At 35.0% G+C, this 16696-nt stretch overlaps 2 protein-coding genes across 2 annotated transcripts in view; one reads left to right on the top strand and one right to left on the bottom strand.

The window, feature by feature from the left end:
- LOC138314166 (UPF0415 protein C7orf25 homolog) overlaps positions 1-10571 on the bottom strand; it is a 111171-nt gene extending 100600 nt beyond the window's left edge. The window contains exons 1-2 of the mRNA XM_069254352.1: positions 10447-10571; positions 8685-8887 (exon numbers count right to left, since the gene is read on the bottom strand). Coding sequence (XP_069110453.1) covers positions 8685-8876 — 192 coding nt within the window. The 5' untranslated portion in view covers positions 8877-8887; positions 10447-10571. The remainder of the gene's footprint in view (positions 1-8684; positions 8888-10446) is intronic.
- Positions 10572-10798: 227 nt separating this feature from the next.
- LOC138314167 (TOX high mobility group box family member 3-like) lies at positions 10799-15684 on the top strand. The gene is made up of 6 exons (XM_069254353.1): positions 10799-10954; positions 11343-11413; positions 12132-12201; positions 12348-12656; positions 13191-13274; positions 14116-15684. The coding sequence occupies exons 1-6, from the start codon at positions 10853-10855 to the stop codon at positions 14284-14286; spliced, it is 807 nt and encodes a 268-aa protein (XP_069110454.1). The 5' UTR covers positions 10799-10852; the 3' UTR covers positions 14287-15684.
- Positions 15685-16696: the final 1012 nt, after the last annotated feature.

The following is a 16696-nucleotide window of genomic DNA, read 5'->3' on the forward strand; positions in this document are numbered from 1 at the left end:
TAGCTTCAATCTCATTGGCTAAAACATTGACAGGAAAATCTGGCTGAACCAATCAGATTGAATATATCAACAAAAGATTGTTTGGCTAAGCTGGCCGATGGGTGATTACATGTAGGTCTATGTGCACTTATCACCAATATCTACTGTACTTTGTAGGTCTTAATTTGACGATGTAACAAACACTGAAAGACTAACTTTAGACAGACACATTTTACCCTGTTTATGAGTGTTACAACCTTAATACATGTATCATCAAAGACCTTCTGCTTTTCTTAATAGAATTTCCATACTAACTTTGAATCAATGAACACTGTACATATAAATTATGAAACTTACCATGAGTACCTAATTGACAAATGTTCGTTTTAATAATATCAATTTATTTATGTTCAAGTGCTGATTGAAAACAATGGTAAACAATCCCAGGCTGAGATCCGGGATCACACGGACAAACATCTGCCCTGTTCTGTGTAGGTAAGAGGAATCAATATGGAGACTCAGACCACTACAGCCCGTGGTATAATAGATATCTCCATTTATAGGTCGCCGACTCGCCATCAGCTTAAAGGTTCAATAGACTTCATACAGTAAACCCTAATCTTAGCTTCACCATATACCTGTGTATAAAAACCATCTGCTTAATACAGCCATTTTTTGTTTTACCTGTGGATGCACTAATTAGCAGAAAAGGCTGTTTTGTCTTTGTCACTGCGGTCGTTGCAGACAGGTTTGACTCTTGTAGTCTTCATAGATAGGGTTGTTTGTCCTTGGAGTGGTCTTTATACACACAGGTTTGACTGCAGTAGACTTTATAGACAAGTTTGACTGTAGTGGTCTTTATAGACAAGTTTGACTGTTACGGTCTTTATAGACAAGTTTGACTTTAGTCTTTATAGACAAGTTTGACTTTAGTGATTGACAGGTTTGGCTCTGGTGGTCTTAATAGACAGGTTTGACTACAGTGGTCTTTATAGATAAGTTTGACTGCAGTGATTGACAGGTTTGGCTCTGGTGGTCTTAATAGACAGGTTTGACTACAGTGGTCTTTATAGATAAGTTTGACTACAGTGGTCTTTATAGATAAGTTTGACTGCAGTGATTGACAGGTTTGGCTCTGGTGGTCTTAATAGACAGGTTTGACTACAGTGGTCTTTATAGATAAGTTTGACTGCAGTGATTGACAGGTTTGGCTCTGGTGGTCTTTATAGACAGGTTTGACTGCAGTGGTCTTTATAGACAGGTTTGACTGCAGTGGTCTTTATAGACGAGTTTGACTGCAGTGGTCTTTATAGACAGGTTTGACTGCAGTGGTCTTTATAGACAGATTTGACTGTAGTGGTTGACAGGTTTGGCTCTAGTGGTCTTTATACACAGGTTTGACTGCAGTGGTCTTGAAAGACAGTTTGGGCTCCAGTGGTCTTTATATAAAGGTTTGGGTCTGGTGGTCTTTGTAGACAGGTTTGGCTTTGATGGTCTTTATAGACAGGTTTTACTCTAGTGGTCGTTGTAGACACATTTGGCTTTGAGTGGTCTTGAAAGACAGTTTGGGCTCCAGTGGTCTTTATATAAAGGTTTGGGTCTGGTGGTCTTTGTAGACAGGTTTGGCTTTGATGGTCTTTAGAGACAGGTTTTACTCTAGTGGTCGTTGTAGACACATTTAATGCAATTGTAAAATCCACAGTTATAGAGTATCAGTTATGTTCAGTAGGCTATTTTCTATCAATATTTTTTATAGTTTTTATTTTTTGATAATTTTTTTAATTACATATATTTAGCACAAATTCAGCTATAGAAGTAAGTCAATGGTTAACACAAGGCAAAATACATGTGTTAATGGCATTAGACTTTATTGTACTACCAAATTTCCACATTTTAGCTTTTCAAACATTCAAGTTTTCAAACATTAGACTTGCAGTTTCACTGTCTATTTTTTTCAAGAATTTGTTCAAATGGTTTTGTCTTTTGGTGTCAACTATTTATATATTGCATTAAACATGATGTACTCTATATATACTTATACATTTAGTATTTTTGTATATGGAATATTGAAATGATTTAGAAATAAGAATGTAGGTTGGTAAACCTATTTATATTGTCAGTGTGCAGACGAAGCCACCACAACCACGAGTGCAATCTACATCACTGTTACCAGTCACACTGACGTCAGCCAAACACTGAAATATCAATCTGTGGTCAACATAACAACTAGAACTAGAGAACTCTTCAGTGAAAATGTAAATTTTGTACCCTGGCTTTTCAATACAAATGAATTTAATCAGCACAGTTTGAAAGAAAAGTGTGTGTATTATTTAGTGACTTAATACTGTAAAAACATGAATTTATTGTTGTGTAGAATTTCAGTTGTTTGGATTTCTGGTTCTGTCACCAGAGAACTGATATCCGAATTGTTCATGTTCATCGTATTTTATGATCAAGTCATTTTGAATGACTGTTCGTTATTATTTTTTCAATTTAACCCATATTGATTGGAGTATCATTACGCTATCTACTGCCTTATAATACATCTTCTCTGATTGGCTGCTAACTCAAACACTCCATATACATACATTTGGAGACTTCCGCCATCAAATAAATGTAATGTTGACAGTAAGCAATTAGTCACAAAAAGCAATATTTATTATTTTATCCGAACAATGTACAGTATCACTTTTTAAATCAATAAAAAAAAACATGTATTGTGTCATGTCTGATGCAACCAAATGTATCATTTATATATTGTTATGTAGCTAAATTATGTAACAGAATTTTAGATTGTTTTCTATGTTTCCCAAGTTCTATAGATATATCAAAGGTTACTTTTTTGTTCTCTAGGATTCCTCCCCCCCCCCCCCTTAATCGTTTTGATAATGGTGACAGTTTATGACTCCATAAAATGGCCACCACACCCTAAATTACAGAGAAGATTTTCTCAGCAAAATTCTAATACTGGATTATATCCCTTAGTTTGAAAGCTAGAATTAGACATGTCATAGAGACAAAAATTACTACCCGGGTAAGCCAAATGTTAGTGATGTTTTTAATATTCTAGAGACTGTTGGCCAGTATAATGACTCCAGTGTAACATACTTTCTTTATATATCCTTATTTTCCTGACACAAGAACCGCCACCTTTCTCGAACCATTCCTTATTACTTCTTTGCCCAGAGATAAGCTCATGTAGTGCACTTAAAAAAACACCTTACTTTTTCAATTTAAACGATTATTACAAGTTTAAGTTTTAGGCATTTAAAGTCTTAAAGTCATCCTTTAGTTTATATATATATTTTACCTGTTATTGCTATATGTATTACCTGAAGCACCATTTGATGACATTCTTCCCAGAAACAAACTAGACCAACTTCCTGATCATCCTCTCTGCCTTACCATGTAATTTAAATCTACATCCTAACATCATGAATTTTCTTACTTAATTACCATAATGTATTCCCGGACATTCTACGCAGAAGAAAATTATATAGTATATGACATCTAAATATATAAGTGTCAGTTTTTCAACCTACTCCCCATTCCACAATCACTTCCCCAAACCTTGATCCCTTTTCCCCGACAAACCTCACCTTCTCAACTTTCAAACTTTCTTCTATACGCCTATCACCCTTCCCTTAACAATTCCTCCCCTTAATTCTTCATCCAAACCCCAATCCTTAACCCCTAACCCGAGGGCATCAGGTATGCTGCCCCCCCTCATCTTTGCCCCATCCAAACTCTACCCTATCTAGATAAATATGCCTTATCTCTATGAAGACCCATGATCACTATGTACACAGATCAATGTTGGTACTTGGTACATCCACAATTTTATTGGTATTGTATGTTCATTGTTTATGTGTATATTGTTCCATGTTTACCTGTGTATTGTTCTCTGTCTACCTGAGCATTGTTTTATGTTACTACATTTCTATAAATAAAGTTTCTTTTACAAAAATGTTGCCAGTTTTTTTTTGTTCTAATAAAAGTCATGCGTTTTGATATATAAAATATGACAACCAAGAGACCCTATACAAGGATAATATTCAAATGTATAGTCAAAACCTCTGTGTACATCAACACAATATCTCCAAAATTCTTTTAACCAACTTCAACTTATCTTAATGGAGGTCAAAGGTAAAAGAAATAGGTCACAGTCACCAGATTTAGACTGTCTTGCTGACACACTGCCTCACTTAAGTGAACATATGATTAGAATATGAAGCTGATGTAAAAAGAGCATGTAGAATATAAGAGCCCAGACAATCCAAAAAATGTCAGATACACAGACCTATTAAAGGTCACTGGGTATCAATGAAGGTAAATCATTAACTACTCGATCATTCCAGTTTTCAAACTGTCATGACTCGTCATATTGATAGTTTCATTTCCATGGACTTAATTACAGGTAACATTTGTTTAATTGATCATGTTCATTAAGTCGAACTCTTTCGAGATATTATTGATATTAGGCTACATAAAAAGTTTCATTGAGTTTATATATATGTATAGTGTCATTTTCTCAAGTGATTTTGTTTATATGTTCCAATAATGATATTTACTTCACAAAGGGCAATAACTCTGTATATTATAAGCAAATATACTTCCCATCTTTAAACTCTTCCAATATCTTATCATTGACATGTTAGACTATATTTAGAAAGTTTCCTGGTGGTCAGTTATTAATTACTAGAGATATATTACTATGCTTACAAAGAAAACTACTCCATAAACACGTACACTATGCCTTGACTACAATAGACAATCACAGCTGCATTTATGGTCATACTGAACTAAGAAGGCCTTAATTCAGCTCAGAGCATTATGTATAATCTACAAAGCAATCACATGTATTGGTTTTTTTCACAAGATGGTGTTAAAAGGGTATGATTATATACTGAGTAAAAATAGCATTTTTAATCTTAACAGTTAGCTATAATTTTCAATGCATTGTACTTGGCCAACCCTGCTCTAGGGTGAAACAAGGGTTAGGAATTCCAATATTTTATAACAGACAGCTTTTGGCTAATGTACCTTTGCATGCTGGGATAGAGTACACAGGCAGCCATTTAACCCCTATAGTGTCAGACAGGATCAGCCTAAGGTCTTCAAAATTAAATTAAGCCTACCAAAGGAAATATCCCAACAACATTAAGTACTAGGAGACCTTATATCTTCACAACACGGAATAGCAATTTAGGCCACTAACCCAACAAACTAGTGTGATAATGCTAATTAAGCTGAGTTTACCAGAGAGTCATGAACTGATGAGTAATTGTAATCATATCATGAAAAAATGAAAATATCAGAAAAATAAACTTATTATTATTCACCAGTATGATAACCGCTATAAACCTGAAATTTTAAACTTTCTATCATTTAAAACAAATTATGTTCTGACAATTATTAGGAGATGACTGCAGTGATATGAGCTGTTAATTAAAGCAATTCAGATACCAACATATAACATACCAAGTAATATATTTAGGTATATCCAATAAGTGAAAAGTCTCTGGGATTGGAGACTTTTTAGGCCTAAAGATTTAGCCAATTGAATACCACATATTCGATGGACTACAATTTACAATATTTACTGGACGGTCAGTGCACTGTTAGTGTAATTCAAGCTATAATATTATAGTTAACTGCACGGTCAGTGCACTGTTAGTGTAATTCAAGGTTACAATATTATAGTTAACTGGACGGTCAGTGCACTGTTAGTGTAATTCAAGGTTACAATATTATAGTTAACTGGACGGTCAGTGTACTGTTAGTGTAATTCAAGGTTACAATATTATAGTTAACTGGACGGTCAGTGCACTGTTAGTGTAATTCAAGGTTACAATATTATAGTTAACTGGACGGTCAGTGCACTGTTAGTGTAATTCAAGGTTACAATATTATAGTTAACTGGACGGTCAGTGTACTGTTAGTTTTATTCAAGGTATGATGTGAAAAGGGAAGCAATCCAAAGTTTTTCAAAGGAAAACCATGTTTTCATTTTAAAGGGAAGTAACTCAATATCTACAAAGTTTGTTCAAATAATTTTGCCGTTTGTGTTTTGTTTATATTGATAGAACCTTTTTGTAGCACATCACAATACAATACCCCAGTAATAAAACATGTCTAGGTCACAAGACTAGTGGTTTAAGTTTTGACACTTCTAGAATCTTTAAGAAGTTTTGTGTACGAGTTCTAGACCTGGGCCCACGTCCATTTCCTGGTGGAGAGGAGTACTAGACTAATTATCTTCTGTCATTATACATCATGAAAATTCCCACGAACTTATGTAAACACCAGGCGCACATCTAGAAGTGTGTAAGTATCATCTTTAGTGACAACAATTAGTAGACACTTAGTTTGTAAACACCAGGCACACATCTAGAAGTGTGTAAGTATCATCTTTAGTGACAACAATTAGTAGACACTTACAGTTTGTAAACACCAGGCACACATCTAGAAGTGTGTAAGTATCATCTTTAGTGACAACAATTAGTAGACACTTACAGTTTGTAAACACCAGGCACACATCTAGAAGTGTGTAAGTATCATCTTTAGTGACAACAATTAGTAGACACTTACAGTTTGTAAACACCAGGCACACATCTAGAAGTGTGTAAGTATCATCTTTAGTGACAACAATTAGTAGACACTTACAGTTTGTAAACACCAGGCACACATCTAGAAGTGTGTAAGTATCATCTTTAGTGACAACAATTAGTAGACACTTACAGTTTGTAAACACCAGGCACACATCTAGAAGTCTGTAAGTATCATCTTTAGTGACAACAATTAGTAGACACTTACAGTTTGTAAACACCAGGCACATCTAGAAGTCTGTAAGTATCATCTTAGTGACAACAATTAGTAGACACTTACAGTTTGTAAACACCAGGCACACATCTAGAAGTCTGTAAGTATCATCTTTAGTGACAACAATTAGTAGACAACAGTTTGTAAACACCAGGCACACATCTAGAAGTCTGTAAGTCTTTAGTGACAACAATTAGTAGACACTTACAGTTTGTAAACACCAGCGCACACATCTAGAAGTGTGTAAGTATCATCTTTAGTGACAACAATTAGTAGACACTTACAGTTTGTAAACACCAGGCACACATCTAGAAGTCTGTAAGTATCATCTTTAGTGACAACAATTAGTAGACACTTACAGTTTGTAAACACCAGGCACACATCTAGAAGTCTGTAAGTCATCTTTAGTGACAACAATTAGTAGACACTTACAGTTTGTAAACACCAGGCACACATCTAGAAGTCTGTAAGTATCATCTTTAGTGACAACAATTAGTAGACACTTACAGTTTGTAAACACCAGGCACACATCTAGAAGTCTGTAAGTATCATCTTTAGTGACAACAATTAGTAGACACTTTTTGTAAACACCAGGCACACATCTAGAAGTGTGTAAGTATCATCTTTAGTGACAACAATTAGTAGACACTTCAGTTTGTAAACACCAGGCACACATCTAGAAGTGTGTAAGTATCATCTTTAGTGACAACAATTAGTAGACACTTACAGTTTGTAAACACCAGGCACACATCTAGAAGTGTGTAAGTATCATCTTTAGTGACAACAATTAGTAGACACTTACAGTTTGTAAACACCAGGCACACATCTAGAGTTGTAATCACTTAGTGCAACAATTAGTAGACCTTATGTAACACAGGCCACATCTAGAAGTGTGTAAGTATCATCTTTAGTGACAACAATTAGTAGACACTTACAGTTTGTAAACACCAGGCACACATCTAGAAGTTGAAGTCTTTAGTGACAACAATTAGTACAGTTTGTAAACACCAGCCACATCTAGAAGTGTAGTCTTTAGTGACAACAATTAGTAGACACTTACAGTTTGTAAACACCAGGACACACATCTAGAAGTCTGTAAGTATCATCTTTAGTGACAACAATTAGTAGACACTTACAGTTTGTAAACACCAGGCACACATCTAGAAGTGTGTAAGTATCATCTTTAGTGACAACAATTAGTAGACACTTACAGTTTGTAAACACCAGGCACACATCTAGAAGTGTGTAAGTATCATCTTTAGTGACAACAATTAGTAGACACTTACAGTTTGTAAACACCAGGCACACATCTAGAAGTCTGTAAGTCTTTAGTGACAACAATTAGTAGACACTTATAGTTTGTAAACACCAGGCACACATCTAGAAGTGTGTAAGTATCATCTTTAGTGACAACAATTAGTAGACACTTACAGTTTGTAAACACCAGGCACACATCTAGAAGTGTGTAAGTATCATCTTTAGTGACAACAATTAGTAGACACTTACAGTTTGTAAACACCAGGCACACATCTAGAAGTGTGTAAGTATCATCTTTAGTGACAACAATTATAGACACTTACAGTTTGTAAACACCAGGCACACATCTAGAAGTGTGTAAGTATCATCTTTAGTGACAACAATTAGTAGACACTTACAGTTTGTAAAACCGGCACACCAGTGCACATCATCAAGAAGTTGTAAGTTCATCTTTAGTGACAACAATTTAGTATGACACTTACAGTTTGTAAACACCAGGCACACATCTAGAAGTCTGTAAGTATCATCTTTAGTGACAACAATTATAGACACTTACAGTTTGTAAACACCAGGCACACATCTAGAAGTCTGTAAGTCTTTAGTGACAACAATTAGTAGACACTTACAGTTTGAAGGTACCTCCAATCAGCACGGCATTTTTTCTCCAGCTTATGCATTCCTTTGATAGTTTGATGTTGCTGACACTTCTGTACAAGGGCTTCAGCTTCCTGTAGATATACCAACAGTAACTTGCCACAACTCTCAGTCTCTCCCTTATCAGCTGCCATCTCATTAAAGGATCCTCTACTATACGCCATCTCCAACAAATCTAAAAAATAAAGTTTTTTTAATACAGATGATTCCGCTTATACTCACTTGGAAACATTGAGACTTCAAATTATTTATAGTTGGAATTAAACGGAATTTTTTAACCATGACCAACTGTGGCAGTTGTGCGCATGAAGTTTCTGTTCCACAAACCGTTAGCAATGACGGCGGCGAACATCAAAAATGACTAACTGTATCTTTTCTGTGCAAATAATTTAATAATGAATTTTGTAAAACAAAGTGCCGGGTATCAGTCTGATCAGTAATATTGATTATCCTGATAATATCATATATATATCGAGCAGGGCCGTCGCGAGACAGGTGTGACAGCATGCCGCGGGGCATCGGCGAACACCTGATCTGTACAGGTAAATATTTCATTTGAATCATCGAGTGTGACTCACCTTAATGATTCCATTAAAAATGACCGATGAAAAAAGTTTGATACATCAAGAACTTTGATTTATAAAACATTGATTCATACATGGGTTTGTCAGCAATGTTATATTGTGAAAAAATTCAGGACCAAGCAAAAAGTTTGATACAGCAAGAAATTTGATCCATTCATTGAAGCTCGAATCATTGAGGTTTTACTGTATATAGTATGTTTCTGTTTAGAAACTCTAGAAGAAATAATGCTAGATCTCTTCGTGTAAATATTATACTCATGGGTCTGTAAACATGCAATATGCTGATATGAAACATGGTGGAATACGATATATCATGTAAATTAAATTTGAGTACATGTATGCAATTTCTTCAAAAATTAAATGAGCTGCACTCTCAGAAGGCTTTGCCTTAATTCATATTTAGAGCTTTATTAACCATAATACGGTGTGAGCATATAGATTCCAATACATTCAAGTACCCCTTGGACTTTGAAATTGTGTCCCACAGAAAAAGTCTCACGCCTCCATGCAGGCTGACATGTTTTATTTCTCGTCGTCAGGACGAGATTTGCAATTTTCAGTAAAGAAGAGACGTGTCATCGGGACACACTTTGGAATTACTCTAAGGGGTTTTAGATATTACACAAAGACAAGATTGACACAAAAATGTACTGGTCAAAACAGATATACTCGGTGTGTTGTCAAGCGCAGGCACAGTCGTATAGATGGCCTACCGGCTATCAAAATCCTGTCATAAAAGATCTGTCAATAATGTTGAAGACTATATTGCCTTTTAGAATTGTATTTTACTAAGAGTAACGAAAAAAATCAATGAACACAATATAAGTTCAAACAAATTTGATTTCACAAACATGTACATATGAATCAAAGTCTTGAAGTTACAATCCTGTATATTTATATTTTACATGTACATTTATGTAGCTGTGCTCTTCGGATGCTTTGCCTTCAATTCATATTAGCTTTATATCGCTATAATAGCAATACTTAAAAAAAACATGTGCTCAATCTGGTAACTGTCAGACTTATACATGTATGTCAAGAGCTGATGCATAACTCGATATCCAGCTGGTGATAAAAAAACGAAAATGACGTTGAGAAATGGATTCACAAATAGTGGTAAAAGCGATAGATGGATGGTATAATCACCAACCTGAAGAGGGGAACTTCCACTAAAATTGTTTTTACATTAAAAGTTCATGGTTGATGCAGAAGACAGCTGGTGACAAACACCTGTCATTTTGATTTACATTCCTGTCAAACGTTTTTGAGACCTACACGAGCAAGGTTTCCGAGACGCTCTAATATTACTACACACAAGAAATTGTATGAATTGATAAATGAACCAAAATCTAAGTTATGCTACTTGTGAAATAACAGAGAAGGTATTTTATGATGATTGATGAATGGAGAATGCATTTCTATGTCCATTTATCAAAACTCGATATTCCATTCAACACAGACAAGATGCAAATAAAAATAATCTGGAAATTTGTTCCGTTTTAGTTTCTTGGTTTAGTTTATATATTAGTGAATAGAGTGAGCTCCCCTTCATCAAAATGTCGGAAGGTCTGGAAGCGCAGTTAGCAGTATTAGCAAACGAAAATGCCTTCCTCAAGAAATACTTTTCCCTAAGGAAGAAATGTGAGCAACTTCAACAGGTGAGTACCATTATAACGCATACAAAAGACCCATTATAAGGAGATAAACTGGAGCATTTAGATAGAAGAAAGTCGCATTAGGCCTACGTTTCACTGAAAACCAGATAAAATAGTTTATTTTCATCTTTCAAATAAATTTGGCTCTAATGTTAGACTTGAATATGAAGCCTTTTTTAATACATTATTATTTTTGTTATTCTTTGTTGATTCAAATTGATTAGCACATAATTATTTGTATCTGGCGAAAGCTGAGACTGTACCAATAAATAAAATTGGAGCCAAATCTATTGGTTTCCGGAATTATCGGCCAAAAAAATTGACGAAATTCAGAAGTTTCACTTATTTTACTAGTGTTCCTGTAATTGAAAAAGATATTTTTATTTTACAGGCAAATGAAAAAGTGGTTAACAGAATTCAGCATGTAAAGAAGCTCATTAAAAGATGGAAAAGAGAACGAAGGTAAACTAAGCTCCTAGAAAAAGAAAGTGAATTACAAAAGCATTTTGTTTGGTAACAGGAAAGCTGACTAGGGCTCGTCCCTATGACCTCTGAACACTAGCCGGTTACTTTACCGCTTGAGCTTGCTATTGATGATCAACCCATGGCCAGCTGTCCAGCTTGTCCTGTTACTCATCCCTAGGCCTCCAATTCAGAAAGTCATTGCCCTCAGACACAATAGACCGTCATATATACCAACACCATGGGTATTTTGTTGGATGGCCTTTTCTTTTTCTCTCTTTTCTTTTTTTTTTGTTGTAACAGGAGATCTAAAATGTATTGGCCAACAAGCTAGAGTAGACAATTCAAGAATTCTACATGTATCAATTGAGTTACCTGCATGCATATCTATGTCGCCGATTATTTTATTGGGATATCGAAACAAAGATTATGAGGATAAATTATGTATGGTGTCCGTGAGGTGAAATGTATGTATACTGCATTAGAGGCCTTATCCGAGACCTGTCACTGTGCTCTGAGTCTTATGTGGCACAATAAGATTAGGTGGATGACATAGTTTTAAAATGAAAAACAAAAATATTTAACCAAAGTAGCAATATTTATATATAAGTACAGAATTTAACTTCACTTCAACGTTTATGATAGTGCTGCTGTCCTGTTACATAATCTTGACACCTTTAATTTGTCATCAAATCCACCATTCTTACTGTTGCTTCAGGTATCTTGTCAGCAAGTTAGATGAATATGGGGACTCTTACCAGGACTCACAGGTACCTCTTATGTGGGAGGTAAGTTGAGTTAATTACAGTTCTGATACAGTGTCTTTACTATAAGTATCTGTTATTTGGAGCAATCAATCATTTAGTTGTCTAGACACCATTGTTGTTGTTAAAGGACAATATTAATTCTCAATTCGGCAATTTTTTGTCTTTAGGAGGATCAAATCTTCAAAAGAATACGTCCGACAAAGAATGGAGGGGAGCTCATTCCAGATAATAGTCCTCCCAAAGTAAAACAGGAGCGACCTGTGGCTGAAATTTTATCGTCTATTAATCCAATTCTGGCTGCTCATGGCATGGCAGAAGTAGGATCTCATGGCAGTCCGACAGCAACATCTTCTGGAAAATCTAAGAAGGGGAAGTCGGACAAGGAAAAGGATCCTAGCGCTCCAAAAAAGCCAGCTAATGCCTTCCTTATGTTTTGTCAGCAGCAGAGAACAACAGTTCAGGAGGCCTACTTTAAGGTGAGTCACTGTGACGACTGTACAGGAGGCCTATAACAAGATGAGTCACTCTGACAACTATACAGGAGGCCTCATACAAGGCGAGTCACTGACGACTGTACAGGAGGCCTCAGCTCGCTATTAGTCCTATCGTATAAGTTATGTCACATTATTAATGCAAACATGTGACATGTTTAGTTTTTGTATCAAGTTCAAGTGATTTATGTTTGGTATATATCACATACATGCATAGCTACTGTCTAAACGGATGATTTAACAGACAATCCTTTGTATATGTTCTTTCAATGTGCTTTTTTGTTCTTGTTTAGACACTATCTTAGGATGTGTTTCTTTTTGTTCTTTTTGTGTCTGATAAAGGTGCACACTGTCTTGAAAATTTTACAACATGTCTGTCCACACTCCACAAAATTAAAATTACATGCTTCTTTGCTCCATATACATACATGCATAATTGCTGTAAATGCTGGTCAACTTTGTGTTGTCAAAACTTGCTGGAAGTTGAGGGCTTGAAATTGATGATTATTTTACTTCTAGGAAAACAAAGAGGAGATCTCTAACCATGAACTCACCAAACGGTTGGCTCACCTGTGGAACAGTCTGAATCCAGAGCAGAAAAAGGTAAGCTTCTAAGGGGAAATAAACTCCTATTCATTTTAATCTAATTGAAAATTTTAAATGATTCGGTGATACTCACACACATCACCGTAAGATAATTTTTCAGTTAAATATATATTAATTGCCTGCATATTTTAATACTGCTAAAGGGCTATGTATGGTTTGGGCCGTTTTTTGGCCCTCAAATTTGTCAAATTTTCAAAACTATTATGTTGTATTTAAATTTAAATTTCCACATTCTCATAATTTATGCATATTTTGGATGGTTACCATGGCAACTACAGCTGCAAAATTATAAATTAGTCATTTTAGTTAAATCAGAGATGTACTAAATATGTATATACGTAAAATACAGCAAATTAATCAATAAATAAAAATTTTGAAAATTTTATGGATTTGGGGGCCAAAAAGGGCCAAAACCATACATAGTCCTTTAGTTAAAGAATTTTAAATATCTCTATGCTTAGTGGTGAAAATTTCTGGACCAGCACAAACTTAGCCTGTATGAATATTGAAGGATTGATGAAATCAATATTTAAAACCTAAATACAAATCCTTTATCAACTGTATGTTGTTTTATGTACACAATGTAAACAAGTTTCAGTTTTACTTTCAGTTGACCATTAGTTATAAATTTATTGTTTCTAATTCCAATATTTTATTATGTACAATGTACACCATTTCGTACTTAAAATGAATTTCTTTAATCCTACATTCTGGCTTTGCAGTATTACGATTTGATACAAAGGAAATTACCATGAGTAGAAATTGAATAGGTATTTTACAGGTTATTTTTCTCCTTTGTTACAGGTATTTTACAGGTAATTTTGCTCCTCTGTTACAGGTGTTTTATGACCTTTATGAACAGGAGAAGGAGCGATACGATCGTGAGGTAAAGGAGTACCACGAGCGTGAGGGAAGTGTTGCAGCAGACAAAGCTGCTAGCGAAGCCAGTGCTGCTGCTATGGCAACAGAGGCCCACAGTGCTGTTAGTGCCATTATAATGGACTCGTAGAATTTCGTCGTTATCAAATTCTGGCTACAGTGTGTTTGAGGATGTCATTTCGATAAAGGTACATTGATGATACAGTGTTAAATGCTTTTAATATCCTTTGATGCAAACTATATACTGTTTCGTCTTGCATTTCAGAAGTGCAATATTACCATTACAAGGGGTTTCATTATCAGGTGGTACCCAGTACTTTTTGCTTGTTAAACCTAGCTGTGGAGCCACAGGGACCTGGCACGAAAATTTAGGCTTAATTATATTAGATAGCAAACAGATAATATAGAAATGTACCCCTGAAATTGCAAGTGTACTGCATCTCCTGAAAGTTAAATGAAACCCCTGCCATCATTGAATTCTCTAAGGACTTCAAATTAGTGTCAAGTTTTATGATTACATTGTTTAATTTAATAAGCCAGGAAATTGAAATTACATTTTATAGTTATTCCTACTTTAATGCAAGATTTAAAAAAAAAATTTTTTTAGAGTTTTTGGAATTGGTTAAGTTGCCCTTAATATTATGTAAAATTACTTCATGATGAATAGAATCTCACTTTATAAATTCATACTTTGCTTTCATTTTCAATCATGTCATTATTTTTTGGGGATCACATTTATTCTCCAATGATCTGTTCACATTGATGAGAGTTTTGTCAATAACTCCTTGATGGTGTTTGCACAGTGTGACTTACAGCTGACACATACATTTATACCTCTGCTGTGTCATGTTCCACACATCCTGATTCATATCATTATATTTGCAGCAATATTTCAATAAGTTTCAAACTTCATTTCCCAGGCCATTCTTTAAAAATTATTGTCTTTGCTGGTGAGTTACTGCCATAGAAGTGCTTGGTTCATAAGATCAGTGTGCCACAGTAGTCTGAATGTTAAACTTTGATCCATTAATATAGTGTTTGACATTTTTTTATTTTCCTGGTTTGTAATCTATTTTGAAATAATAGGACTAGTCAAGCCTACCTTGATGTTTGAGATCAGTGACAGGATTGACATCCTGATCTCCATAGTTTCTCTCTTCCACTCACAAATAACCAATACTAGTGTTACTGTATCTAAGCAATGTGTCGGCCGTAAAGGAAGTGATGTATCTAAAGATTGTGTTCAGTTATATTGGTAGTGGGTGTTAGAGAGAGTTGTTGTATTGTGTTTATTTTACCTGGAGTGATTGTTTTGTTTGTGTAATTTAGAGTCGTGTAATCAGTGAACAGTTCATATTGCTTGTAATTTATATCATTTGATTTTGTACAGCAGGGTTGAATGTTCTAAATTTTAATAAGTATTTTTGTAACAAGTGCTGCATGTAAAATGAACAGCTATGCTATATGGCAAGCTATGCTTGTGTTAAGTGTTTTTATATGAAATTAAAATACCTGAAATTGATATAAATTGAATCATTTTGATATGTGATGAGTACACCAAGGTCAACAGAACACAGACTGCTTTGTCCAAACTCTGTAGGAAACTTTCCCTTCTCTTACACATAGGAAACATTGTTAAGATTCCTGTCCTTAATCAAGCCAAGACTCTTGAAATCTTCAGCTAAATTTCTTAATAGAAGCTCAGTGTCCTGACTCCTGAGTGATGAAAGTAATTTTTCTACATCTTTACTGTGCAACTCGCATTCATTACCTTGATAGGTGATCGCCACTCCTATGCAATTGTAATGAGAATATTAAAGTGTACCTTCTAAACCAGTTGTCACTAGGACCAGCATATTTCCAGGTTTCTGGATTATAAATGTTTTAATTACTGTAAATTAAGAAGGAAAATGTCATACAATTAAGCCAGAATAGAGAGGGATCTGGATTGGACAAGGACTGGTTTAGACAAGTTATATTGTTATACCCCTATAAAATAGTTTCTTTATAAACTCTATTGACAAAAATGCCAATAAATGAACTGTTCCGTAGAGCAGTCCAAAGAACTGTTAAAATCGACTGTTAAAATGTGCTGGTGGACCGGAGTGACATCACACCTACAATTTGTGACGTCAATGCATTGTTTTGAGTCAATGGGTATAACAAAACAGTTATCGACTAGGTTTTCAGGCAACAGATGATTTGTTGGACCCTCACACAAACTGTTGCCCTCGGCCTTCGGCCTCCGGTAACAGTTTGTCTTCAGGTCCAACAAATCATCTGTTGCCCTCAATCCCAGTCAACAACTGTCTACTGTATATTGACGGATTGACTAATTTGCTCATCTAACTACCTAGACAAAAACCAAAAGCAGACATCTGTTTATAATAATTTAATAATCATAGAAGGTGCTTTAACACTTGCAGTGCTTAATAGACTACAAAAATAGTAACAAGGAAAAGACAATCACTATCTCAGGTTTTACAGCATTACAAAAATAGTAACAATGAAAAGACAATTACTATCTCAGGTTTTACAGC

This window comes from Argopecten irradians, chromosome 2, assembly GCF_041381155.1.
Source record: "Argopecten irradians isolate NY chromosome 2, Ai_NY, whole genome shotgun sequence".
Taxonomy (NCBI): Eukaryota; Metazoa; Mollusca; class Bivalvia; order Pectinida; family Pectinidae; genus Argopecten; species Argopecten irradians.